At 42.6% G+C, this 27,805-nt stretch overlaps 1 protein-coding gene across 1 annotated transcript in view; it reads right to left on the reverse strand.

The window, feature by feature from the left end:
* NRK (Nik related kinase) overlaps window positions 1-27,805 on the reverse strand; it is a 101,227-nt gene that overhangs the window by 34,057 nt on the left and 39,365 nt on the right. The window contains exons 4-18 of the mRNA XM_082061808.1: window positions 26,086-26,211; window positions 25,200-25,310; window positions 23,942-24,032; window positions 22,240-22,370; window positions 18,813-18,867; window positions 16,499-16,577; window positions 15,629-15,804; window positions 13,800-13,872; window positions 13,198-13,393; window positions 12,230-12,394; window positions 11,303-11,464; window positions 7,617-7,769; window positions 2,694-2,825; window positions 1,818-1,885; window positions 76-188 (exon numbers count right to left, since the gene is read on the reverse strand). Coding sequence (XP_081917934.1) covers window positions 76-188; window positions 1,818-1,885; window positions 2,694-2,825; window positions 7,617-7,769; window positions 11,303-11,464; window positions 12,230-12,394; window positions 13,198-13,393; window positions 13,800-13,872; window positions 15,629-15,804; window positions 16,499-16,577; window positions 18,813-18,867; window positions 22,240-22,370; window positions 23,942-24,032; window positions 25,200-25,310; window positions 26,086-26,211 — 1,831 coding nt within the window. The remainder of the gene's footprint in view (window positions 1-75; window positions 189-1,817; window positions 1,886-2,693; window positions 2,826-7,616; window positions 7,770-11,302; window positions 11,465-12,229; window positions 12,395-13,197; window positions 13,394-13,799; window positions 13,873-15,628; window positions 15,805-16,498; window positions 16,578-18,812; window positions 18,868-22,239; window positions 22,371-23,941; window positions 24,033-25,199; window positions 25,311-26,085; window positions 26,212-27,805) is intronic.

Below are 27,805 nucleotides of genomic sequence, written 5' to 3' on the forward strand. Positions count from 1 at the left end.
CACTCTGCAGAAGCCCATTTCACGTGATAGGAATTTTGCACAATTTGACTGATAATTCTTTGACTTAGGAATCACCTGAGGTTGATCGGCTGCTCTGATGTGATCCCATCTCCCACTGCTTGTTGCCAGGAATGCTGCTGCTATTCAGCTTCAGAGCATGTTCCCCGGGGGATGACTGATGAGTGTTACTAAACAGGGAGACAAAAAGCAGATCAGACTATCTTTCATGCAGGAACACAGACTAGAACAGACCTCCTAGGCCACTGAATCAAGTTCCCTGCTGTTACAGTATGATATAATACTTGTGATAAACAAAGATTTTATATTTATTGCTGCTCCAAGCAGGGCCACCCAGTAGTGAGAGAGGGGACAATTTCCTCCAGGCAGTCGTCCTGGGAGATTACAAAGGTTCCCAAAATATTACAAAATATCCTGCTATATGTACTTCTCCATTGGCCTCTTCAGATCTGGGTCACTTCTGATTCCAAAATCTCATGGCTTTTACAAATACTGAAACCTGCTCCAGTACCCTTCTAGAAGATACATCATCACTCACTTATCAATGCAGGAAGAAACCCATGGGGGAGTAAAACAACCTGCCAAGTCTGTAATGTAAAGCAGTGGATCACCTAGAAAACCAGGCTCAGAAGCCACTCGCTTGAAACACTGGGATTTACTTACATGCTTACATTACTTACATTACATTACTTACATTTTCTGCTTTGTCTCCTAAAATTCCTAAGTATAGAGCATTTAAGGCTTGACTTGAAAACTATTTCAGATGATGTTTCTGACTCTGGCTCATGAGAAGTGCTGCACATTATTTTGTCATGTCAGCTAAATCTACTTCCTTTTCCTATCTCTCCAGCCCTAGTTTCTCACAGCATTATGTTCCCTGCTTAGCCATCCTGTGGGGGCTCCCCTTTACCGCTGAGCTCTTGGTCTTTTCTTCTGGGATATGAAAAAAGTACACTCGCCTTAAGGGCAGACTGCCAAAACAGTCAAGATACATCTACAGACAGCATATTTGCCTGTTCAAGATACTAGCAGGCAAAACAAAGCTACAGGCAAAAGCTTCACAAGCTATAATTATTAGTGCCTAGACAGGCAGCTGGGGCCAGATCCCCACTCACCAAAGTATTCAGGCACCTACTAACTCCCCTGTGAAACCAATGGCACCGGCAGTGATGTTCAACATCTGCCAGAGCATCCGGGCACCCCGGCCAGCACGACTCCCACCTGCCTTCCTCAGTGCCAACAGGTTTGTACCTCAAGTAACCTTCAGCAGCCACTTACTCTACTGCTGAGGGAAAGTTAAAGCATCACCAAATCACAGTAAGTTAAACAGCTGCAAAACACGCCGCCCATTAACTGGGAAATGGATGCACGACTTGCATGCAACCCACTTGAGCATGTTCAACAGGGCAAAACAAATGGAACACCTCATTGCAGGAATTATTAGATGGAACAGCCCTTTTATATTAAAAATATTGTGTTCCATCAGAAGACAGAACTACCTTGTGTGAAAAGGAGGAGATCTACAAGAGGCATGTTTCTCTTTAAATCAGTTTTGTCAATCGTTAAAAAGAAGTTGGCCTAGACATTTCTTTCAGGTTTAAGATCAGGAAGCTTGGCTAGTTATTTTTGTGGACAAACTGTCTCAAAAACCAAAATAATTGTATCTGCTGTTATGGGTATGAACCCACGTAAGTCTTGGTGTTACTGAACTTATGGTTTTGTTTTTAATAACTTGGCTTTAGTTTTCCTCTTGATACTAAATCAACATTAGTATAAACACAAAACACTTAAGAGCTTACCTTGAAAGGCATCTCTGATGGCCAGGCTGATCCCTGCTGTAAAATTTAGAGGTTGTCCTTTCTGGAACCTTAAGGATCAAATGTTTTAAGTTTGCTACTGATATTTTAGACTCAGTTAATAAATGTAATGCTTACCCTGTATCAATACAAAAATAAGACTAACCTACATAAATGAAAAATGCTTCAGTGGGACCTGTGGAGAGGTCTTCCATGACATCAGCACTGGAAGCTGCAAGTCAGCAGCAGGTGCTTCCAATTTGCTGCAAGCCTGTGCAGTCTGTCAGGGTGCAGACTGCAACTGGTTTGCACCTTTCCCTACAATCAGCATTATTCTTGCTCCATATTTAAAGCCGACAGGGAAATGCATCTGCAGTCACTGAATGCAGCTGTCCCTGCGTGCTGGATTACCTGATGTTGCTACCAAAGGGCTGGGGAAGAGACACAGACACACACACCCAACTGCAAAGCAGTAAAACAAAAACACCCATGCATGCACGTACACAGCCCCGCACAAATATTCTTGTTCTTAGAAATCCTGTTGAAAAGACAAATATACTATCGCCCAAATTACACACAGTAATGAGATTTTCTGCAATAAGCCAGAGATTTCACCAAAAGGGCAGGTACAAATACTCGGTCTAACAAAAGCAGCCTATCTGCACTTGCAGATCCTGCAGATATTATATACATATCCATAAACGCAGAAGAGTCACCTGCTTATACATTTTAATCTTCTTTCTAGATTACTGAGACGCAGTTAATGTACAAGCAATGATACATTCACACAGCTTCATGAAGTCCAGAGGATGGATACCACACAGCACAGGGGAACTCTACTAACCACCGACAGTGCCAAACACGCTGAGTTTCACATACCTTTGGGGGCTGTTCTTCGTTTTGACTCACGCTCCAGAATACATCATCCTGCACAGGGCTGAGGGGTGTCGTCACCATATCCGACAGCGAACTGCTGTGGTACACATCCTTACTAGCCCGGAAATTTTCACACTTGAAAGAAATTAAATACATGTTGAACTGTACTTCCCTGCCTACGTAACAGGTTCCAGCCTCAACAGGTATCAATGGTTCTGTTTGTGGGATCAAACTTCTAGTAAATGTACAAGGAGTATTGTGTTTGGATACAGCTCTGCTCACTTTGTTTGCTGTGAACTAAGTTATTAATTTCCAGCATGTTAGGCACAAATATTTCAAGGTGAAGGGTACAATAAAAAGAAACTGTAAAAACATCTATGTTGTCCATTTATCTCCCGCTTCTTACATCCATGGAAAAGCTAATAGTCACTGGCAATGCACAGTGAACTACTTAATTGGATGATGTAGAAAATACTGTTGAATAAGTGTAGTTCATTGAAACCTGACCAATGTTTCCATTTCAGAATTTAGACGGCAAAATCCCTGGGGGAACCCACCTCCCCCTAAATTAGATGTTGACTTCCGAACCAGTCTTTGCAAGCCTATCATCAGCCTAGTGTCAATGGGGACAAACTGCCAGCTGGAAGTGTTTTCAACTCTCCAATGGTTATGAGGGTGTCCTGGCTCTTCTCTGTAACCGTTTTTTCTATTACTCGGAAAAAATCAACTTGAGAATGCAGTAAGAAAGAAATAAGAAACTATGCTCACACTATGGCTCATGTCCAGGTGCTCCCATTGTGACTGCGGGAGTTTAAAAAGTATCATCAAAGATTTCAAATTAGAGCATTAGGATCACAAATGCGAGGGGGAGGGAAGCAATCAAATCACTTCCTTACAAAGTCTTAATGCTAAGGGAACAGCAAGTAAACAATGTAAAACTCAGGCTAAGATACTCAAAATTTGGTCATCCGATTCCTTCTGTGTTTAAAGGAAAAAAAAGGAAAGGTCCTTTCAATTCTACACACTAATGATCTATTACACCAGCATCTTCCAACGGGGGAGAAAGGCAGAGAGCTAAAAATGTCAACTGAATGTACTGAACCTCCCTGAAATGAGAAATCCTCTTAGACACAAAACTGAGACAGAACACACGGAAACACTGTGTGAGCTGGGCCCATTTTGAGGGATTGCTATGCAAGAACTAATTTGACATTACAGAAATAGAAGGAAAAAAAAAATAGAGAAATGCCTGAGGCTATAACCACTTTGTGCTTTATCTTGTCAGAGCTCCCATGCAAAGCAGGACTGGGGCTGTCTGGAGACACCCGCAGCCAGCAGGAACGCCACGGGCTGACGTCCTTCCCGCGTCCCGGCACGATAACACACCTCTGCGGGGGCACCTCCTGCCCAAACACGCCGCTGGACCAGCATCCCCGCCGCCTGCAGGCCTAAGAAAGATGCTGGCAAGATTTGTCCGAGCCAAAGTTCAAACTCTTGTGTTCCAATTGAGTTGCTGCAACTCATATCAGAGAGAGCTGCAGTTCAGTTTCCCCAAAGAATGATTCGGACAAATATTATCAGTCAAAGACTGAAATTCTCCTCTTCCCTAGTCTTAAAAATAAAACACAGTAACTGAGAACTGTGCACAGCTTTTCAATAATATGATTATTAACTCCCTATAATTCCACACACAAGAGTAATTATTTCATGGGAACAATGTTCAAGCTCACTTAAATATTGACAGGCAGTAATTATAAAACTAGTTAAAGATATCAAACATCCATTTGAACATCCCATCACAACCTCCCAGACCAGCAAGGAAAAGTCAACTGCTGGAAAACAGTCCTGAGAAGTTCACCTAGCGTAAGATTCAGGTGTTTTTTCTGCCTTTCTGGGACAATATGTTCTATTGACTTACAGTACAGAAAATAGCTTTTTCAGCAGTTATAACATCTCATAATCCGTGTCCTTTCATTTTGTCAAAATTACGTTTTTGTCCAACATGATTGTCACTAATAATAGTTTTCAGTTAACCAGAATTATTTCAACAGCAAAATGTTCCCCTGAAATGATGCATTGTGGCTATAGCAACAGGTTTTATAGCAAGCGTATTATTATCAGAATATAGGAAGATTATTTTTCCCTTGCCACTTCTACAATAAGATGCTTACATTTCTTCTTAAATTCCAGGTTTTGAGTTCTGAAGACTACCAGAGAACTATTTGTGCTTAAAAGCAGGGATGAGCTTTGCTGAATCATGATATAAATGACTGGGTGCATCCAAACTCTGCAGATGGTACCCACATACATTCTCTGGGCAACGAGACCAGCACACCAGTTCCCTGTAAAGCCAAGAAGCGACACCTCTTTTGGGCACATTTTCTGTAGGACCTGCAAGACCTTGCAATTCCAAAGCAAGCCAAAAATGTCTCAGGTAACACCTGAAATCATAGTGTTTGATATTCCATTTAAGTTTCACAGCTAAAATAATTTGTATGGGGTGAAAAATATTCAAAAAAACGCCTAATGATTCTAAACTGCTCAGACTGAAGCCTTAAATCAGTCTTATTGTAAGTAATACTGAAAGAACAGCAGCTCCTCTCATGCACAGAACACACAGGTAGATAAAGTGTTACCTGTTATGTGTCTTCAGACTGTAAAGACACACCTAACAGAGCTAAGGAAAAGTACCCTTTGCTCCCTGAAATTATAACATAAGGTGATACAGTACAAAAGACTGATTACTAGACTTAGTTTAAAGAGGTTTAGGAGCAAGGAGTTTTAAAAAGGCAGGCTGCACTGCTTTTTGGAGAACGCTTAAGTTACTGATTTCAAGTGAATCTACATACGGGGTAGATAAGCATAGCTGATGTTACAAAAGAGCATAAAGAAAAGGATTTTCTTAAACTTCTGAGCAGGTCTGCGCTGGGATACTGGGTCAATCCACGACCTAATGCAGAGCTAGTTCTAATATTGTAAGCGTTTTTGTTCCTTTTCAGCCACATTTCTCAATCCAGTGGAGGAGCTCTAACTAGAAAATCCTACAGGAAAACCACGGAGTCAATTAAAAAATGTGAGTTCATTTCAGATGAGAGCTAAATTCCTCCACTAGTCGGGCAGCAGGAGACCCTGGGCAAGGAAACAGACTCTGGCTTTGTTCAAGAAGTCTCTGTGAAATTCTGCAAGTAACCCAGAATGGCTCATCCCACAGACCCCAGTCTGCTACTGCACGGCAGCAAATGCAAAGCAGGTATGAAACTGGTGGAGATGGGACACTGATCTGGTAATATCTCACATATCCCTTACCAGACAGATGGGATACAAGACACTGAGAAATCACACTCCCTGCACCTCAGGGGCTGTGCTAACATTTCCAGCAAAATAATTTTGAGAGATCTGGGCAACCAGGATGTGCCACAAAAATCTCACAGAATACGATAATTTAAAATAAGAAGTCATTTTTGTCTGAGCAGAGCTGTGATGACAGATGATCCCTCTCTGACAAACCTGGCTGGAAGTTGTTCAGCACAGACATCTGTGATGAATTCAGCTTGCATTTTAACTCTGCAGTTCACTTTTATTTTAAAACAACAAGGCACCCACGTATCAAACTTCACAAGTACATTGCTGTGAGTCTTTTAATCTCCAGGTGACTAAATGGCCCATCAGTCCTATTGCCTTAACACGACATGCAGTTAATACAGGCACTGTATCCAAACATGTTGCTATTAGCATCAACAGCTGCTGCCAACCAGCCAAAGGAAACACGGCCCTTCAGAGTATTTATAAATTACCCATTGAAGTTCATCTGGTCCCCATGCTAACACAGCAGGTAAAGTACAGATTGGCTTCTCCCTGTCCACGTCATCTCTATCAGCTGGAGCACTGACCTGTGGGTGGGTGACAGGCAGCTGCCAGCAGGGACTCAAATCACATGGTAACTCCTGTGTGTCACTTTCTACTATTATCCTTCAGTAGCACCAGCACTTTAAACAGCATTAATTTTTTATAGTGTAGTTTCCATCAAGGAATGTGGAAGATGTTGGTAAATGGTGCTTCAATCCTCACCACTCCCCTTGGCAGCTACGAGAGGTATTACCAGACAGAGAAGCGCTGACAGGGTGTAAAGGAATGAAGTGACTTGTCCTAGGTGACACAGCCAGCCCAGAATGCAGCTCCTTTCATCCCAGGAGTGACATTTTAACAGGGCAGGACTGTCCTCTGTACAGCCACTGTGCTCCTGAAGAATCCCAAATGCCCTGCAATAAACTATGGACTATCCCACTTCTACTGTAGGGTTGAAAGGCCTCCAGGAAGCTGCCAGCCTCCACCCAAGGCCAGGATACAAATGTCCTTCTTGTAGACCTTGCAGCAGCTCTCCAGTGAGTTGATGCTACAAGCCAGGCCATCAACTCAGCCCAGTTACAAAACTCATGGCTTGAGCAGGGCACTCTGAGCAACCTGATCTCATTGAAGATGTCCCTGCTCAGTGCAGGAGAGTTGGACCAGAGGACCTTTAAAGGTCCCTTCCAATCCAAACTATTATTCTATGATCTTCCATGCAGGATGGAAAGCTTGGAATAATACAATCTAACCTCGTAGTAATAATCTGCTGTTATCAGACCACAGTGGAGGGTGCAACAGTGTGGCCATTCAGGCTGTGATACATCTATGAGTAATATCATGGAATCAGCAATCAGGCATCAAGTATATAAAAATAACTGTTATATTTAGGCACCACAGATCAGGGTTAGATAATTCCATGTAGAACTTAGCAGCAAGGGGTGGCACTGAAAACCTCTGAGCTGGTTTGCACAGGCCTCAGTCACTTGTGCCCGGAGTGAAGAGAACCATGTTTCTGATGTGCTGTTCTGCTTAGGAACCACCCGCGTTTTCTCCTCCCTACCTGGGACAGCAGCACCGTACCTGCACTAACACGGCTCTCTGTGGCGCGGGGGTGCACGGGCTGGAGCTGCTGCCTGATCCCATCCTGGAGTGCGGTGCCGCTTCGTGCCCCAGCCCCGCTGGCCACTGCAGGGCAGCCTGGATGCCGTCACTTTCCTTTTTTCGGTCCTCGCCCTGAGAAGGAGAAGAATCAGCAGCATGTTGCACACAGAGCCTCAGGCTTTGCAGCCTGGATGTTCTCCAACAGCAGCACCGTGCGCGTCAACTCTTGACGGACCTCCCCATCGTGAGAGGTCAGCCCTGATACAATATGAACCTTTACTGCCTCTCCATTTGCAACCCTTCTTTTCCATCGGGTTTCCAAACTGCAACAAGCAAAAGGGCCTGAGTTCCCGTCTGCTGTGTTCTAGGCCATCCCATTTGCCACAGGCCGGGATTTTAGATGGGAGGAATCCTCTGTCTGTATTTACTTACCTTTGACAACATGCAGACTGTGTTGCTGTGCATTTATTACCCTCTTCTACAATGCTGACATTTCTTCATGTTGCCTTCTATTCTAAAACACTTTTAACTCTCTATCTTTTGGTACGTTACTTGCACTATGGAAAAGACTGAGGAACATGATCTAGAAGGAATAAAGTTCCTTTTATTTCCTACGGACACTGGTCATTACAAAAATCTTAATCCTATGGTTCTGATACCACTGTTCTTTCCAGTTTCATTTGACATGAGTAATTCCCATTCTCTAGTGCAAATCCAGCATATCCTCTGATTCAGCAGCCTAGAAACAGCTCTACACAGTAAACTAGAGTTTAATGCCATGAAAATATGCAGTTATCTGTGTCTAGGTGGGCATTCTTAATGGTATCTCTCACTATATCTGGATGGTTCTGCCTAAGTCAGGAAGGTAAGCATATTTTTAACACAGCATAGGAAACTGCTGAGGAGATGGAAAATGATTCCACTTAGTCTCACAGATCATGATTGAGAAAAAAAAAAAAAAAGAATAAAAAAGAAGAAACCATACACAAAACAACTTGTTAAAACAAGCAACCACAGCCAAATACCATGAAATTCTAGCCCCAGTGAACTCAACCATTACACTGCTCTTGAGGCCAGATTTTCATTCCTTGTGACTCCTAATAACGAAAGGCAGATTTCATCATAAGCAAGCAAGAAAAGTATAAAAATGAGAGTAGTTTCACTAAGCTAGATATGATAATTTACCTACCATGTCTGTGCCCGAAGGGTGCTTGTATGCAATATATTAGGATCCAAATGCAAACTCATGCAGCCAACACTTTGGGCTCCCAGAACTGATGCCAGCCCCCAGCCAGGCACTGAACCGCTGCAGCACCAAGCCCGAGCTCAGAGTCCCTGTCTCTCGGCACATTTAGCCCCAGTGCCTGTGGGACCAGAGCCAGCAGACAGCCATCTCCCATCTGCACACACCGGGGCAAACTCCCGACCTGCCTGTGACAGGATGAGTGCAAGGGCAAAGATTAAAAACTCCCCATAAAGGGTTCTGTGGCCCCAAACATTAAACTGAGGCTTTGGAGGGCTTTAGGCTTTTTTGGTTTTTTTTTAATGCCTCAATGCAACAATAATTCTGGAGAGTTTTCTATATCAATCATTGGTCCTGCAAATGCCACTGAGCCCTAAAAAGTATGCAAACAAACTTGCTCTTGAGTAGGCTATCCTTATTCCTGTATAGATCTCTCCCAACAGAAAAACGAGCATCTCTTTGGCTAATAAACTGGGTAAGATCAATATCAACATGATTCACTGAGTTGTCACTGTTAAAAACGGTCTCAACTTTAAAGCTTTTTTAAATTGTTGTGAACAATTATGACTGCTGACATAACTACAAAGTCTAAAACTTCCACCAAAAACGCAACCCTGTGCCACTAATTGCCATTTTAGTGGAAGGATCTGTGACTTCCAATGAGTTCTGAGATTAAGTAAGTGATACTGTAAAATAATTTGTTCTTAAAACTGGAGCATATTATGGTAGCCATAACAACAAGAGCCTCGTGCATTGAACTTAAATGGCAGGCAGCACTTTATCTGCAACTGCTGATATTTTCTTTCACCACTAAATTAAAAGTTAACAGTGACTGCGCACTAAATTCCATAATACATTTCATTCTGCTACAAAGCGGTCACTTACAAAACACATGTCAAAACCAGAGATGAGTATTTAAGCTGACATTTTGTAGTTCTTTTGACATCTAACTACGATGAAATAAAGTTAAGCTAACCCAACTGAGTTGCATTTTCTTGCCACCCACTGAAAGCCTAGTAAAGGCAAAGCATTTCTGAGATATTGTGTATTTAGCAAAAGCAGCTTAGTCCTCTGTCCACACCCAATTTGCTGTCCAGCTGGAATAAGACCCAGCCCTCTACCATCAAACAAATACTGATTTCAAGAGGAGTTCATTCAACTTTCAGTAATGATCTGTTTAATCGGTCAATGCAATAAAGCCTTTAGAGCTAGGGCACTCCTTTTTTTTTTACAGTTAAGTTGTACTTCAAACAGAATTATTATTCTGTTTTAACAAATTGCTACTCTAACAAATTGCTATCTTAAGATATTTTGTTTTCCTGATTTCATATTGCTGCTTAGCTGTTCGCAGACTCTATTCTGTTATTAAAATTAATCATTTCAACAATCCTAGCAATTTCATTTAACTGTTTATGAATACAGAAAACTTCAGCTAAGGGAACCAGTTGCAGCACGCACACACACCAAGGGGTGACAGAGAAGGCACTTGCTAAAAGACTGCAGCAAGATGTTAAGAAGCAGAACTCTGGAGTCTTCCTACACAGATGTGCATGAGCCCTCCTCATGCTTTTGCTTAGGTATTTTGGGAAGATGCTTTGCCATGAATGCTGAGACCATCACATCAACTGTTCTATTTAGACACAGCCACCCAAGGAGGAGCCTGAGAGCTGCTGAGATTTTTGAAATCGACCTAGATTCTAGAAACACCACAAATCGCATCAGCTGTAGAACTGGGCTCACAAGTTGGGATTGTATCAAAAAGAAAAATAAGCGTGCTAGGAATTAGGAGATAACATGTGAAATGGACTCATAGCTTTTTACAACATGCTAACAGGAAGCAGAACAAGTTGGTGGGTAGCAATACTTTCAGAGTTGGCATTAGAGTGTAATGGATTACAATTCTTAATCAAGGACTATGTATGGCTACCCCTGAACCATCAAATCTTATCTACCTGAAATCCTGGGAGACAAAGAACAAGAAAAGGCATCACAGCCTGACACTGGGGCACAGAGATCAGTGCTTGGGAGCTGCAATGCCATTATGTGTCTGGGTCAACTTTGTGAACCCTAAAATCAGGCAGAGACATCTGTTAAACCTCAGATGATACTACCTTAATTCATTCCTCTTTGGAAGACAATGGAATGGCATCCGGTTGACCAGAAGGACCTTCTTTCCCTATTCACCAGTCAAACCCTTCTCTGAACTTTAGCAGAAGCAACGGAGCAACTTTTCCTTTCCCTTACCCTCTATATTAATGGAAAACAAAGGCTTTATTGTAGCATAAGTGTGTAATTGTAGCATAAGTAAGACACAGATCAAGCTCCAGATTCAGGTTTAAAGATCGGGGTTTTCTCTGCTTCAGCATTACCACAACATCATAAACTACAAAGCACCCAAATGTGACACTGGCTGAGATTGTACCTCTTTGCTTGTGCTGCTTGATGGAGGATGCACTGATGAATCTGAACTCTTGGAGGGCTCCTTCTTCTTCTGCTTGTGGTCATGCTGGAGAGAGAGCAGCTGCGTCTGATCTTTGGGGAGAGTTCGATGCACCTTCCTGTTGTGCTGCACATCTTCCACTTTCTGAAAGCAAAGAGTGATGAACCTCAGAGAGAGCAATATCTTGGAGGACAACCACGTTGTCTGCTGGAAATACTGGCTTTTCACAGAAAAAAGTGAGCACGATTCCAGCAGGGCTGACAGAAGAGCCACCACCCTGAGCAATAGGAAGCATAAAGTGACCCGAAACACACAGTGTTTGGCTTTTGAGACAGCATGTCAGAAAATCATATTTTTTCTTTTTATTTTTCCTGAAACCAGAAGGCTTTAATCAAACACTTCATGCTTCTGTTTGATTACAAATCAGTTTGTCACTGAAACATTAGAAAACCATTGTGGCTGAGGTGCCAGACTTGACAATGAGATTTCAGCATTAAAATTAACCTCTGCTTCATTTTTATCTATGGAAAATAAATGGTCCTGGTTACAACCCAAACAGAAACTGCAGACTGGGAATTTAAGCTTAGGTTGATCTGATGCTGGAAGCTTTCAGGGTAAAAATATTTTAAATCAGATTGAAGTGACTGAAGACCATTTCAGTACTGAGAAACAGCAGGGACAAAAGTGGGAGAGGCAGTGTCATTGCTATAGATAAGGAGGATGACTCAGTAACATATAAGTTGACTCGAAAGAAGGTTGAATCTCAGAATGAGAGGCAGTAAATGCATTAAAAAAGTCCCTCTCTGGTCTGTGACTCAGAGGACAGGAACATCCTCAGGGAACTGAGAAAGATATTGGCTACAGGAACAGGGGGCTGTGAATTGCTGCCAGTAAACACTCTTGTCATACCTGCTTCTTTTCGGATTTCCTCTGTCCATCCACCATGAATCGTTCATCTTCCACAGCCCTTTTGTCTTCTTTACACCTCTCCTCCTTCCTCTGAACAGCCTTAGCCTCCGGCCACCTCTGCTCACACTCCTGCTGCCTTCGTAGCTCCTGCTCTCGCCTCTGATGCTGGAAGACAGCCAGGGAACAACGATGCTTATTTTACTTTACATTTGTAACCACCAATTACTTGTGCCAGTGTTCATTAGTCACAAGGCCCATTTCCTGCCATGCAGTCACTAACGGGGACACCCAATGCTCTGCGCAGCAGAAGCAGACAGCCACAAGCTGCCACTGCAACCACTGCCAAACTTGAAGTGAAACCTTTGCCCTTTTGGCAGCCGAGGGCAGATCTGCCATTCATTTAAGCAGGCACACGAGATCTCTGTGATGGCTGGCAGCTAATCGAATGACAAATGTCTTCCCGTTATTTTGAGAAGGAAGAGTTTTTCCAGAGTCCCCCTGTTTTGCTGGAGTAGCACTATGCTTCACAAAAGCCAGCACAATGCCTGTATTTTACCAAATAGATACACACGAGAAGAAACACGTTGGTGATTTAACAATGCATTCAATGCCACAGCGTGTCAGACAGCTGAAAAGGAAGCAGCTATCCTGTAACATCTTAAACAGGAGCAGGGCCAGGACTCTGCATTAGACTCGGAATTGGGCAACACACACGAGAAAGAAACTGGGATCTCTCATCCCACCTGCCTAGGCTTTCTCTGCCAAACAAACTCAAGCCACATTGTCAGCAGGAAAAGGACAGAGCCCATTTAAAATAATTTAAAATCATCACGTTCAAAAGTGACACAGTTCTCCCAAGGCTAAAGACTACAATCCAGGTTTTGCTGACAATTTAACACATTGCCTCTCTACAGGTACATTTTTTATTTGTGATGAGACATGGAACAACAATACAAGCCAGTCCCTACATCCTCCAGCCTCCTCCTCTGCTCTTTCTGCTGCTCGATCCGTTTCTGCCGCTCTGTCAGCAGCTGCTTCTTGTATTTCTCCTGGTCCTTCAGCTGCTGCTGCTGGTGTTGAGGGTCAGAACGGTTTTTGTTCTCCTGCTGCAGTCTCAGAAATTCACGACGGAGAGTTGACTCCCCTGGGAGATTAACTATGGAGCTGAAACAGAAGGGAGGTTTCTACATGACTAAAACGTAACATTAAAGAGAGAATACAAGGTGCATTTGGAACTGCCTGTTGTCCTGTATTAGCAAATTAAGATGTTCCAATAAATATCCAGCATGTTGACTATGCATCCACACTTACTGTGCTACCAAACAGCCTGAAGCTGATTACTGAGTCCTTCATTTGAGAGTTTCCTCCCTATTGCACAGAAACTAAGAAGCAGCTTATTACAGACGTCTTATACTCGGCAGTTATATTTGATAGCTACAAACAGTTAAAGCTACTGGAGGGGATGCAGGAAATAAGGGATTCAGAGCAAGTCAAGAAAGCCATTCTGGCTGAGAAGGGCTGCCTTCAATGAGAACAGCTTGAGCAGTCAATGTTTCTATTCCAGTAATACCTTGGTTCTCCTTCATCTTCATTCAGCTCATCATCTTCCTCCTCACTTCCACTGTAATCATAGTCCGTTTCTTCTAAAAAAAAAAAGAGAACAATATAAAAAATCCCAGTGGACGATGGTGTTATTTAAGATACGATCTTGAATTTTGTTTCTGAGCACTCAACCTGAACTACATGTAGCTCAGCGGGAATTTAAAAGCCACAGGTTGCACTGGGAGGCTGAGGGGACGTAAGATATCCAAGTGCATAATTCAAAACCTAGTTCAGATAACGTTTCAGGGCAGCCCCTTTACGCACTCCCACCTTTTCCCTTAACCGACTGTATTAGTTTCGCGAAACTAACCTGTTTTCACAACCTGAAATAAATTAGGTTAAACCCACACAGAAATCCACCCCCCATAACAACACCAGCAGAAGAGTTCTTCAGAAAGAAATTTAGAGATAGGGCATAAAAGACTTATACTGCCCTTCTCTGCTACTTTATGCCTGTTGTATGGCTAAACTGAGGCCCTCAGTAAATTCAGGTTTCCATTTGTATGGAATAATTTCCATTTGTATTGAATCATTAGAAACAGGGACAATAAGCTAGTGCTAGTTTTAGCACAACAGTTCAGAAGAAGGTGACCCGCACTTTTAAAGTTCTCTTCAAGACTAGCATGAAGGCAGCTTTTAAGGGATATTTTCAAACTGGTCTTACTCTGCATCGCTTACTATATGGCATGCTAAAGTGGGACTTCATTTTTTTTGGAAGTCACAATTTTGAAGCGTATAGTCTGGCAATTTCACACTGTTCTCCCTTTCAGGGGAGCCTTAGTTAAAAATAGCACATTTCAGGTCAAAATATAACTATCTATCAAGAAGTGATTATTATCACTACACTTTCCCTCCCCCTCAAGGGCATTTGTGAGAAAGTCTAACTCACTATCTTTCCATCTGAATGTGCTTTGAGATTCACAGCTGAAAGAGGTCGCAGCATTTGCAACTTCTATTGGAGTCAGTAAATCTACACTGCAACAGCAATTTCATTTTAGGCACAAATGTTCCTGTTGTCAAATAAATATTTGGAGTTTGTAAGTTACTTCCCAACTGTACGGTATATTCCGAGTTTGCCCTCACAGTGTCTGATCTTCACAGTGTCCCTGCCAGTATAAAATACAATGAAAAGGAAGAGGGGAAAGAGGGAAGGGGAAATCAGCAGGCAACCGGCTGTGCACAGGCATTTCCATAATCATCACCCCCACTCCAGCACTGCCCCTTCCAGGTTTTGCTCTGACGAGTACAGCTAGCGTTTGGAACAAGCTCAGATTCTCTCTTCAGCCACCCTGTGAAGCAGATGATTCATTATACCAGTTTGTGTTCTGCTGGAGCTTGGAGGCCTTCTCAAGGTCTCTTTTGTGCACTCTGCTTACAGAGCTCTTCTGCTCCCAAAGAACTCACAAGCTAAAATTATATGGAGATACAACAGGTAAATTAGATGGATTTGGGACAGAAAGATGAACTAAGACACTAGAAAAGTCTCACCGAGTACTACTTAGATACTCAGGAAAGTCAGGGCCTAGGCTTTACGTGGACTCTGCTCATGTTAGCGTAAGGGTTGCTCTCAGTGAATCAGAGTAGTCAGGCTCCAAAGACTTTAGCACTTAAACACCATTAAGGACCTGGGCTTTGGCAAAGAGACCTTTAAAATGGCCCCACTGCTATCAAGGACAACACTTGCTCACAGTTTTCCTGGTTCTAGTATTTCGGTTACATCTGCCTTGTACTCTGCTGCCAAAACTGGAAGTGGACCTACTCTCAGCAGTGCCTTTTATTTTGTTTTTGCCATTTTACCCTTTTCTCCTTTTTTCTTCCTGGTCCTGTCCAGGTGGTCTTTCAGCATGATGCGCACTTGCCGTTCATTCTGCATGTCTCGGATGAAAGAATGCTTAAGCAAGGTTTCAGTGGATGGACGATGCAAATAATTTTTTACAAGGCAGCTTTCAACAAAGTTTAGGAATTTCTTTGACCTGAAAAAGACAGAAAAGTGGAAGAAAACAATAATCCATTTCAGCTTGTGCACCAAGCACTACCCACGCCTGATGGAAAGCACTAACTTTGCAAGGTGTCCTTTTGCACTGGAACCGCGTGAGACAATTTGAGTTTTGCCATCAGCGCGTCTCCTGAGACCAGCACAGCGCTGAGGGCAAACGATGGGGAACTCCACCCCGACCGCCCTCTCTGTGGAGTTACCCTGAATTCACATCAACAAAACCACAATCTGGTCAACACAACTCTTTCAAAAACGCCCTTATCATTTTGATATGGTGAAGATTTTCTCTATACACTTCATTTAAAAGACAAATGCATTCTCTGTAGGCCACAGTGACTGTCATTAGTCCCACAATCTCCGTGCAGTCTTCTGACAAACCCTGACCCCAAGCAGCCCATCTAAGCCTTGCCTATATTGCAGTTTCAGCCACCTGTGCTGAACTTCAGCAACTGCAATGACTGCTGCACTTTAGGCAGAGTTCAAAAGAAAGCTATAGCTTCCCAAAGGTAAACTACATCTGCACCTGTGGCTTAACCCAGGACTAGAAACAGCCTAGAAAAGACCTCATAGATCACTGTAGGATTTAAAAAGATCATTGTCTCTAGACAGTAGAGCTCAAAATCCTCCTAAACCAAATGCAGCAAAAAAACAGTTTTTATACATCTCTTTACCATTTTCTGGATTTCAGCTTTGGGGGCGGGTTCCGTGGGATGAGGAAGAGCGCTCTCATGGGGTGCATGTCACACAGGGCTGCAAAGGAAACCACAAGCTATCAAAGGGTTCACGTCCCCCCGTGTCCCTCCCACAGCCTGACCACGCTGACCCAGCTGGGCCAGCAGCCTGGTTCACCCACACAGAGGAGCAGGTCTCCACAAACACTCCCACCCCCAGCAGCACAGCATCCAGCGCAGAACCGCGCCGTTAGGCAACAAATTCACACTACAGCCGAGAAATAAAATCTCTGAGTATACGGAAATCTTTCACGAAAATATGCCATTATTGCCAATTAAATGAGATTTGATGGAAAGGCTGTGTGGCAGGAACGAGTACGACTTTCTTCATATTTTTTATGTATAGGACTTCGGAAGGACATTAAAAAAGCTCACCTTTCCAATACACCAAAGGGTGTTTTCGCATAAATAGAAGTTCAAGTTGGGATTTAAATACTTATCTAGTGGGGTTTTTGTTGTTGTTGTTTTGTTTTTTGGTTTGGTTTGGGTTTTTTTTCTGGCTTATGATTCAGCTGAAAGATAAGCTAAATTTTAAACAAACCCTTACCTACATCACTTATGGCATAAGAGAAAATGCAGGATGAAGAAAACCTGATGTAAAGAGGAGAGCTCATAAACTGTTTCACTGGCACAGAGCATAACGACTAAGTACAGATTTCATCTGTTCTGTGTTTCGGGAGTGTGAGCACCAATATTAGACAATCTGCAACAGATTCTAGGCATCCATTCAGATGCTGGTTTCTCTCCAGCTCAATGTACTTCTCTTTGGCATGACTGTTGTGGAAAGCTGAAGCTACAAAGAATTCTGCAGAAAGTAAATACCATCACATCTCATCTGTTCCAGGGATTTTGTGAGGAATTAGGAGTGTGCTCTGTCTATCACAGAGAAATATTGAGGGTCAGAGGTCCTTCTTCACAAAACAGAGCTACTGAATGTCCACTGATATGAGCTATATGTAGCCTGATTTCTTATGATATACAGGTGTTCAGCAGTGATTTCTCTTCACAGGAATGGACTTAGAGCATTACAGAACTGGTAAAAGTGAGAAGACTGTTGTCTGGTAAAGCCTTCCCTGCCTTCTATTAATTTCTCTGCCTACATCCACCTGCCATCATTTCTTACATGTGGGTTCTGTTTTTGACCTTCTCCTTTGTCTTTTCAGTTGCGCATGATACAGTGGGGATGGGGAGCAGAAGTCTGGCTTCTAGCTATGGGTCCCAGGCACTGTTGTGCTACAAAACACAACGCAGCAGAATATCACCCATAGAATTTCTCTGCCAAAAGTAGTGAAAACTTCGAAAACAAGTGCCATGAGGAATTAGCATGCAAAGTTACAAGGTCTCTCTCAAAGAAAACTCCACACAGACTCAATGTCTCAGGACTAAGTTTCAGCCAGGCTGAAGCACAGTGTCTGAAAGTGCTCCTGAACTCCAGCTGGCTCCCGAGCAGTGCTAAAAACCAAGTCTAACGGGAGAACAGCCAAGTGCGTTTTTTTAAACACACAGCCTACGTGCTCTCAAGCTCCGGCCAGAGTGTAATTTATTTCATCTCCTGTGCTCTCAGCCATGACCGGATACCCCATCACATCACATCTGCTTCACGGGCACTGGGGCAAAGCCACCGGTCCTCCACAGAAACAAAAATGCACGAGGTCTTTGCATGCACGGCGCAGCTGTCGCGCTCTGCCCGGCAGCGGCAAGAGGCCAACCAGAGGGGCGAGGGGGCAGCTGGCAGGCGCGGGTGGCTGTAAAACTACAGCAATCTGCTCTCAGGTTGAGAATGTGGTTATGGACTGAAGCCATTATGTGAGTAAACACAGTATTCATCCCCAAACCTGTGAGAATCAAGTCACTCCCAGAGTAAAAATATAACCTTTAGGCCTAGCTTCTCCCACTGCCATTTCTTTTTCAGTGACCTAAACCCAAAGCCACTCGTCAATTTGTTCTGCAAACGTGTCAATCACTTCTGCTTAGCTGTACCCACAGGCAGTGATCAACAAAGTGCTGCTAACAAGAGCTCTAAGAAAAAAAATGTTTGTTTCCCTAGGGAATGAAGGCAAAGAGTCAAAATATAGACTTAAAGGGTCTAACAGGAAAAGGAAAGCAAGAGAGCCCAAATGAGAAAAAGTCATCGATTATTTTAAAAAATACAGTGAGAAGCAGAATTTTGTACATCCGTGCATGAGCCAAGCACGAGCTATTTTAACACAAAACATGTTCACAGAGCATAGACACTTTACACCAAATCACTTACGAGGAGCTCCTTCGGCCATTTCAATGGCAGTGATTCCCAGAGACCATAGGTCACTCTGTAGGAAAAGAAACATTGCACATTGCAACTTGCAGCATTCAAGCTTTTTGTTTGTTTGTTTTCTTTCTGGTTTTGTTTGTTGATTTGGGGTTTTTTGTTTGTTTTTGCAGTTTCCCTAGATTTCTCCTGGATCAGGTTGTTTTAGTCAGAGTGACATACATTCTGCTCCCTCCCATTCCCTACTGAGCTTTTAGGAAATGTGCTAATAGCCAGAAGCTTCCCATTTCCCATGCAGCTCTGAACAGCTGATTCATCATTTAAAGCAGCCAGCCCCAAAATGCAGACCTTCTGCATTCAAAACACAAGAGCCAGAATATAGCAGGCACTGTTTAAATATATGTCTTAAATCTTTTAAACTGTTTAATGAGGCAGTGAGACACAGCAGTGCCGCAACCCCCTGCTGCTGGCCAAAAAAATTCTTGGCCTTAATGCTTATTTCAGAGCAGTCATTGCTGAGTTTCTACACCGATGGAACAGAAATTACAGTCAAGCCTTGGGGTCTGGCTTTTTCTGCTTACAAAGTCCCCACTCACATGTTTTTGGGCACATGAAAGGAGAGCACATCATGCCATCACATTTCACTGCAGTGTATGCTCAGCTCGGTGAACTTCGAGCAGAGTTGCCTTAATAATCTTATCTGGATGCTAAGGACCCGGTTTTGATCGTGGAGGGTAAATCAGAAACACTACCAGGGACTGTAAAAACCTCACAGGTTTCCACTTGATTAATCATGTGCATTTTTTTACTATTTTTTGTGTCTAAATGTAGCCAAATGACAGGCACGTGACCAAACCCACTTGCAGGGCTTCTCTAAAACTGTCGTTTAAAAAGGGAGCAACGGAACCTTCAAAGATTAGAAGCACTATACCACTACAGGAACAGGAGCTCATACCCCACCTGGCACTCTAAATTTGACTTTACTGACAGAGCCCCCTCAGTCCAACTGCTCTGTTGGACCAGTTTGCATCATAATTTGTGGAGGGATTTGACAACAAAGCTGGTGGGAATTCAATAGATTCATGATCCTGATGTATTATTAAGTAAATGACTGAAAAGTAGAAAAGTCATCTAGAAGTAGTACCGCAGGTTTGGGGGACAGTGGGAGAAACAACCATGCTACAAAAAATTTTGCTTTCAAAGTGTGAGAGGCAGACAGATGAAAGGGAGGATGACAGCAGCATTTGTAAAGGTCAGTGTGCATATATATATTTAGGTGTATATATATTTTTACTCATTTGTTATATATATTATTATTATTATTATTACTTTTAAATCAGAGCTGGAACAGCAAGAAGTTACAGAGTGGCTTCCTGCTAGTTTGCCCATCACATCAGCTATAAACCTCTGCAGAAAAGACCAGCCCCATTCTGAGTCACAGCACTGTCTGCCTAAGTGCTTCCAAAACCCTCCACTAATCAGCTTTAAACTACCATCTGCAGAATCTATTCAGAAGTGGACATAAATGCACACAGATGAACTGTGATTATTACTGAAGACAAAAAAACCCTCAAGAATTAGGGGTGCACATTCCTAATGCTTTTATCTTCTGAAAAGTGCACATTCTGAAAAGGAAATTGACAGGGAACAGGGAATGAAGACAAGAGATTAATTTCTTGAGGTTATAGTAGAAGATTTACATGGTATGAAAAATAAAATTATATCCAGGAACATTCTTTGGTCATGACAGACACACAACATGACCTCAATCTGCCAGTGCAGCACAGAAGGTCTCAACAAGGGAGAATCACAGCCTCTGAATCACTAGAAAATGGAAGCAATAACAGGTTCTTCTAATAAATATTTCTGAACCCACAATTAGAACGAGAGGTGCAAAGTGGCAACCAAGGGAGCACCTGAACTGGTGGGTCACTCAGAAGGTGGCTGCACAGAAAGTCATCCATGGAAAACATCCCTCAGGCTAAGTGTAGACAGACAAATGACAACACTGCTGGAAACAGGCCAGAGAACAAAGAATAAGCTTTGTAAGTCTCTTTGGAACAGTATCAGCATCGTATAAGAGTTAGGAGGGGAACCAGAAAAAGTGCTTGATAGCTGTTCTTGGGCTTCACAATGCAAGGAAATAATGGACATACTGGAATGGGTGCAGTGAAGAGCCACAAAGTTGTTTAACGGACTGAAGCTGGGAGGCTCTGGGCTGAGAGAGATGAAACTGTTCAGACTGGAGAAGGGAAGGCTCAGGGGATCTCACACACACGTACAAACTCCTGATGGGAGGGAAGTGAAGAAGACTAAGCCAGAGTTCCAAGTGGTGCCCAGTGACGGGACAAGAGGCAATGGGCACAAACTGAAATACAAGAAATTCTGTGCCTTCTCACCTCTGACACCCTGCAAATGACCAGAAATCATTCTGGGATGGGAAACCTCTTGCAATGACTGGCTCATAAATGACTGAAGTTATGCTAATTATTGCCAATTAACTCAGGTTTCACAGCTGAGTACAGAGTAAAACAGCTCTATGTCCTGGTTTCAGCTAGGACAGAGTTAGTTTTCTTCCTAATAGTTGGTATAGTGTTGTGGTTTGGACTCATACCAATAGTATGACAAAAATGTTGATAATACACTAATGTCTTAGTTGTTGTTAAGTACTGCTTACACTAAGTCAAGGACTTTTCAGCTTCTCATGTCGTGCCAGAGGGGAGGCTGGAGATACACAAGAAGCTGGGAGGGGACACAGCCAGGACAGCTGAGCACAACTGGCCAAAGGGATATTCCATAGCACATGACATCATGTTCAGTATATACACTAGGGAAAAGTTAGCTGGAAGGCCGCTGCTTGGGAACTGGCTGGGTATTGGTCAATGGGTGGTGAGCAACTGCATTGTGCATGACTTGTTTTACATATTATTTTATTATTATTTTCCCTTTCTGTCCTATTAAACTGTCTTTATCTTAACTCACAAGGTTTACCTTTTTTTTTTTTTCCCATTCTCTTCCCCACTCCCCTGCAGGGCAGGGAGTGAGCAAACAGCTGTGTGGGGTGTTTAGCTGCCTGCTAGGTTATACCACAGCACTATCACAGAGGAGAGCACTAACTTATCATATTAATATTACACTACTTCAAGTAGTCCTTCCAATTTTACCTATTCCTTTCTTTTCTGTCCTGACCTGCAACCTACATATATCAGTAATTTTTTTGCATAGAAGTTAAATTCACCAAAAATATTCATAACGAAACTCTAGCCTTAAAAAGAGCCAACACCCACATATTACAAATACTTCTATTTGTACATCTATAATATTACTGCGGTTTAAAAGGGAAGCTTGAACTTTTCAAATGCAGTACTTGAGCAGGATTTCAGCAATAACCTGAACATTTTGCTACCTTGGTACCTGCAGTTGTAACACTTACTCTGTAATCATATGTAGAGTCTGGGTTCTCCTCACAAGCAATGACCTCAGGTGCCATCCAATACGGCGTGCCAATAAATGTGTTTCTTCTCCCCATAGTCCTATCCAGTTGAGCGCTGACACCAAAATCCACTGAAAAGCCAAGCAGAGGTAAATAAATTAATAACAACTTGTATCCATGTGGCAGAGTGTTTGCTTGGCTACTTTCATGCTATTTAGAACACCAAACCTTTGGGCTACAATGCGTATCAAATCTGAGTTCCTCCAGTACATCTCATCCAATAGTTGAAATTTAACTGCCTTTTCTTCTTGTTTTTGACAGAGGATCAAATAAACAGCATGCTGAATCTGCCAGGCAGGTTACAGCATACTTTACTTGCTCTAGGAATACATTACAGAATAATTTATACTTGAGCTAAACACTACATTGAGTAGAACTTGAGATCTTTAACATGTATCTGAAAGGAAAAATACTATCTATGGACAAGGCAAGTTTGGATGTGTCCAATATGGCCATTTGTGAAAGCTGGAAAGAACTATCATACCACTCCATTCTGAGGTGATTTGGAGTAACTTTTGCCCTGCATTCATACACTATCTTAGAACAAGCTGAAGACTATACTGGTTTATTCTGATCTCAGACTCATCGTAATGAGAGAATCATGTGGTGCTCGTTGTGCTGAAAAGGGTGTTACTTTCATCAGGGTTGTATAGCAAAATGGTTTTGTACAGATATGAAGACAGCCCTGTAAAACCAATAATTATATGATTGTATTTTTATTTGAACAAACCTCTAAGATTCACTAATTGGATCCACTGGGCATAGCAGTTGCGTGCTATTCACAGAGAAGACTCCATCAAGGAGCAGATTTTCTCACTTATGTTACCTTATTGCAGGTCATCTGCAAACCATAATCATTTGTACTACTATAATTTAATATGCCTGTTCAGCAAACCTTTTCCGACAGTAAGTAGGACCTGGTCTCTGGGATCACTGTGTGTTCTGTGCTTTTGTTCTCCAACCCTACAGTGAATTATTTCAGATAGAGACAGAGCATAAAGACCATCCCAAATAGAGAAGTGCCCTCCTTGACACTGCTCCTTTAAAGTATTGCCATGTGTTCTCTGTGATGTCTTCTCAAAACATGAAAAACATCCCCTCCTCAACAGAGATATGTACTTGAGTTTAGTCTTAGGAAATCAGTTGTCAACACTGACATGTCACAGCTTGAAAGGAATTAAGTAAACTCTCTGTTATTTTTGAGTGATAACTACTAGTAAGAGCTACTCATCAGTGGTAGCCCTTAGACATAAGTAATTTCACCTACTGTCAGACATTAAAATCTCTAAGACCAGTTCCCTCAGAGAAATGGATTAGCATAATTTATTCCCCCAAATTTTTATTTTGGAAGTCTTTGCATGCCAGGATCTGCTGTGAAGGCCTGATGGTGCTGTGACTTACTAGACAGGTTCTATGTTTGACTGCCCAGAAGTAGCTGTATTTCCCACAGGCTGTGAGCGACATCCTTGCAGAACATGTCACATTTTCAGCTCTTTCTACATCACAGACACCTTATAAACACAAGCATTAACGTTACTTGACATATTTGTGGCTCTTATGTTACTGAAGGTTCTTTCCAAGACAAGACAGAAATCTTAAATTTTTATGAACAGGTTTCTAGCACACATGTAAAGAAACTTACCCAGCTTTACTTCTGCATTTTCTGTGAGAAGAACATTCTGTCCTTTAATATCTCGATGGATGACATGGTGAGCATGAAGATGTGCCAAGCCCTAAAAGAAAACCAGACTTCCTTTATTCCTTCTTCCTATCATTATCATGACTGTGTCATTATTGTCCTTTTCTGCCTTTACCCTTTTCAGACTTTATTCATGGAGAAAGTCCTTTAGATGTTATTAGCAACATGAAGACCCCAGTTCCGGAGAGGAGAGAGGACAGCAACTGCAGGTTTGATTACCTACTTTACCCACAGGCCTGACAGTAGTGCAGCACCTCTGAAGTCAAGTGTGAAGAGAACAAGGTGCAATATTTTAAACTGGTGTCCCAGAACCAAGGGCTGCCTCCTTAAACTATGTATTAAAAGCAAACAAAAGAGGGAAAGAGCAATGCAGAATGTTCTGTATGAGGACCAGAGACAGCAGCTGGCTGGATACAGTGGCTTAAGTTCTGCATTCAGCAAAACAGTGTTCAACAGTAAAGGGACCACAGAAAGTTCAAAATACCGTGTCTCTTTTTGAATGCAGCAAATACTGTTTTCATTCAGCTAATATTTGTAATATTCTGTCTCCTCCTTCATTACAAAATTGCTCATGGTTAAACTAGCATAGATATAAAGGAGCACACTAGAATAACACGTTCTAGTAAGCCAGGGGATGCTTCACTCAAAATGCCTAGCCTCTGTAATATTAATGAATTCAAATAGAGCTTCCAACCAGCTTCTGTGTTTTCCAGAAGGGAACACTGTCAATCCACATGCAACTAGGTAATTCTGTTTAAGATTCTGGAATGCTGTTTAGTCAACATTGCTTCTAATAGTGCGGAAAAGAGGCCCCTGAGCGTGTGCACGTAAAGGAATTATGAACAGAAAGACCTTACACAGCACCAACAGCTGAAGCAAAGAGCAGCAAGATCTCCTGATGGGGAAGACAGACTTATTGAAAACAGAAGATCTATTTACTTTTCTAGATGCTCAGAACGTGGACTTTCAGAAGATGGCTATTTGCCATAGGAGCTAGGACTTTTCTGTACTTCATACAGAATATGTGATAAACTACAATAATATGGGATGTCAAGCAGTCATCACGCTGGCTCTTCAGGCTCTTCTGAACTGAAGGACCACAGCCCATCAGCCCCACAGCAGCGCTCATCAGCGACCTACATTAGTGACCAAAGGTGGCTTCGCTGCAAACAAGCACCAAAGCTCCATTGGCACAACTCACCCTGAGAACCTCTCTGCAGATGTAGGCAATCCAGTCTTCCTTGAAACAGTTCCCTTTGGTCTTCTTCACCAGGTCAGTGACCGAGCCCGCCCCGCAGTACTCCATCACCAGCTGCAGGAAGACAACCGCGATACACCTTCACCACAGCGCTGACGGGCTGCCGGCGGAGACACCACCTGCAAACACCCGCTCCACCACAATCAAGGTGTGGCAAACTACATGCGACCTTCCCGGATGCCAAGGGACATAAAATCTGGTTTCCTGAATCGCACTCATTGCTGAATAAATAAAAAAAACCCTCAGTACGGTTCCTCTCCTACTGCAGCTTATGGGTTCTTTTTTTTCCTTTTAGAAACTATGAAATCAGAAAAACAATAGCTCATATAATAATACTGACAAACATGAGAAATTTCAAATTCTGAAAAAAATCCCATTTTGCTGCAAAGCTTCAAAAATCTTGCAGCAAAAAAAAAAAGAGGGTTCATTTTTTATTTCTTCGCTTTATTGTGAATTCCTTTGTTGCCTTTTTTATTTTCCAACTGAAAAAAAGGAGAGGAATGCAACAAGAAAAAGGAGAGGAGGGGAAAAGGACAAGCTCTCTTTCACTACTGTTAAAAAAAAAATTACATAAATGTTTCACTTGGAAAAAACCCACCTCGAACAACAAATCAGACTGACAAGACAAGTCACAAGTTTTATGCCCATCCTCAGAGGAAATCAGAGGGGATGGAAGACATGTAGGGAGGAACAATTTTGCTCTTTTATATGTTATTCTTCAGAACAATAACTTCAGAGTTTCACTGAGACAGAGTCCAAGCCAAGCATATTGGAGCTCTAAAGAAAAGAGCTGTAAACCTCATGAACAGAAATAACACTAAACACTTACCCAGAGCTGATCATCTTGGCCTGCAGGACTTTTCTTTACAAACGCACCGTAATATGTAGCAATATTCCGGTGATGGGAATACTTTTTTAACATATTTATCTCCAGCTTGATTTCCTCCTCTTCATTCTGAAGCAAAAGAGAGCAGAAGGGTCCTTAGGTGACCAGAGATCACTGAGCTGTGGGGCAACCTCTGTCTTTGGAGGCTTCCAACATCCAGCTGGAACCAGCCTTGGGCAACCTGGTTTGATCCCATGGCTGACGCTGCTTTGAGCAGGAGGTTGGACCAGAGACCTGCTGAGGCTCCCTCCAACCTGAGTTATCCTGGGATTATGAGACTGCAACTGAAGGACAGGCTCTTAAACCAGTGACTGAATCACCCTGGTCCATTGGCCTAAAACAATGAATTGCTAGGGTTTGACTTAAGGAATCAAAAACGTCCCAGTTTGGGTATAACAAGCTCATATTGTCTCCTCAAGAGGCTTGGACAGGACCTAATACTCCCCAGTCTGCGGTTTCTGTATGCAGTAATTTAGTCTTAGAGAAATTAACCAGATTCAAACAAAAATAAAAATATTCCTAACACCCCATTACTTAAGTACTTGGAAAAGCACTTAGTGCACACATCAGCCGATTTGTCTTCCCAGTCCCGTGGAGGGTCTCGCTGGAAGGGAATCGAGCCAAGAGGGAGGTGACTTGTCACAAATCAAACTCCAGAGGCAGCGCAGGGTTAAGATCTGCTCCTTCCTTACAGCTGTGAGGCTTCCCTGCCTGGACCATGGAGTTTTTCCCCGCTCCTAACATCACGCCAGCAGTGACTAGGGCCTGCACACCCCCAGACATCTTCCAGGTACTACCCAGCTCGGTTTTCCTTCTGCCTTTGTTTCAGTCTCTTCAGGGCAGACATTCTCTTCTGCCCAGTACAGCACCGTGCACAATAAGATAACTAACAGAAACACAAACTTTAATAATTACATTAGAAGGAAATGCCCTTTTTCAGAAATAAGTGCCTGACCTGAAGAGGTCCTCTCAGAACCAGCTCGTTTGCTACGTCACCACCAAGAGAACGGTGCACAATACTCAGTGAAAGGTTGTAGATTTTGGTGTTTCATTTGCTTTAATAGGAAATGAGCGGTGTTGCAAGGTATCTTTATACCAGTTAAAAGGAGTATGACAAAGCTGAAAATTAATTTACCTTGCTGCAAAACATCCCAGTCAGCACTTACTAGCTGAAGGGAAAAAAAAGGATCTGTAAGAAGGGAGGAAGAACAGCTCAGCCCCACAGGACATTTTTCTGCACTTTTCCATTATTTTCCAGTAGTTTTGCCATCAAAGCATTCCTTTAACCATCACAACAGACTGCTTACAAAACCAGCTGTGTTGTCCTTTCTACCTGGAGCAAAACATTAAAGCCTGCCAGGCTGAAGCCAAATTCCATCAAGCATATGCATATGATGCATCTTATGAAACCCGACCACACAAAAATCATTCCCAACAGAACAAAGGGACCAATATGTTTTCCCCAGTAACATCAATCCACAGGAGACATGTTACCAGACTAAACCCTAATTGTTTTAAGCTTTAGGAAATGGGAAATGTAAAATAACCCCACTTGAGGCAAAAATCAGCTATTCCAGGTTTCAGAACAGGCCCTTTGTTGAACACAGGCTCCCAAGCTGCACACATTACACATTTATCTTTTGTTTGCAATTAAGGAGAAAGG

This window comes from Streptopelia decaocto, assembly GCF_964273445.1.
Source record: "Streptopelia decaocto genome assembly, chromosome: 10".
NCBI classification, from domain to species: domain Eukaryota; kingdom Metazoa; phylum Chordata; class Aves; order Columbiformes; family Columbidae; genus Streptopelia; species Streptopelia decaocto.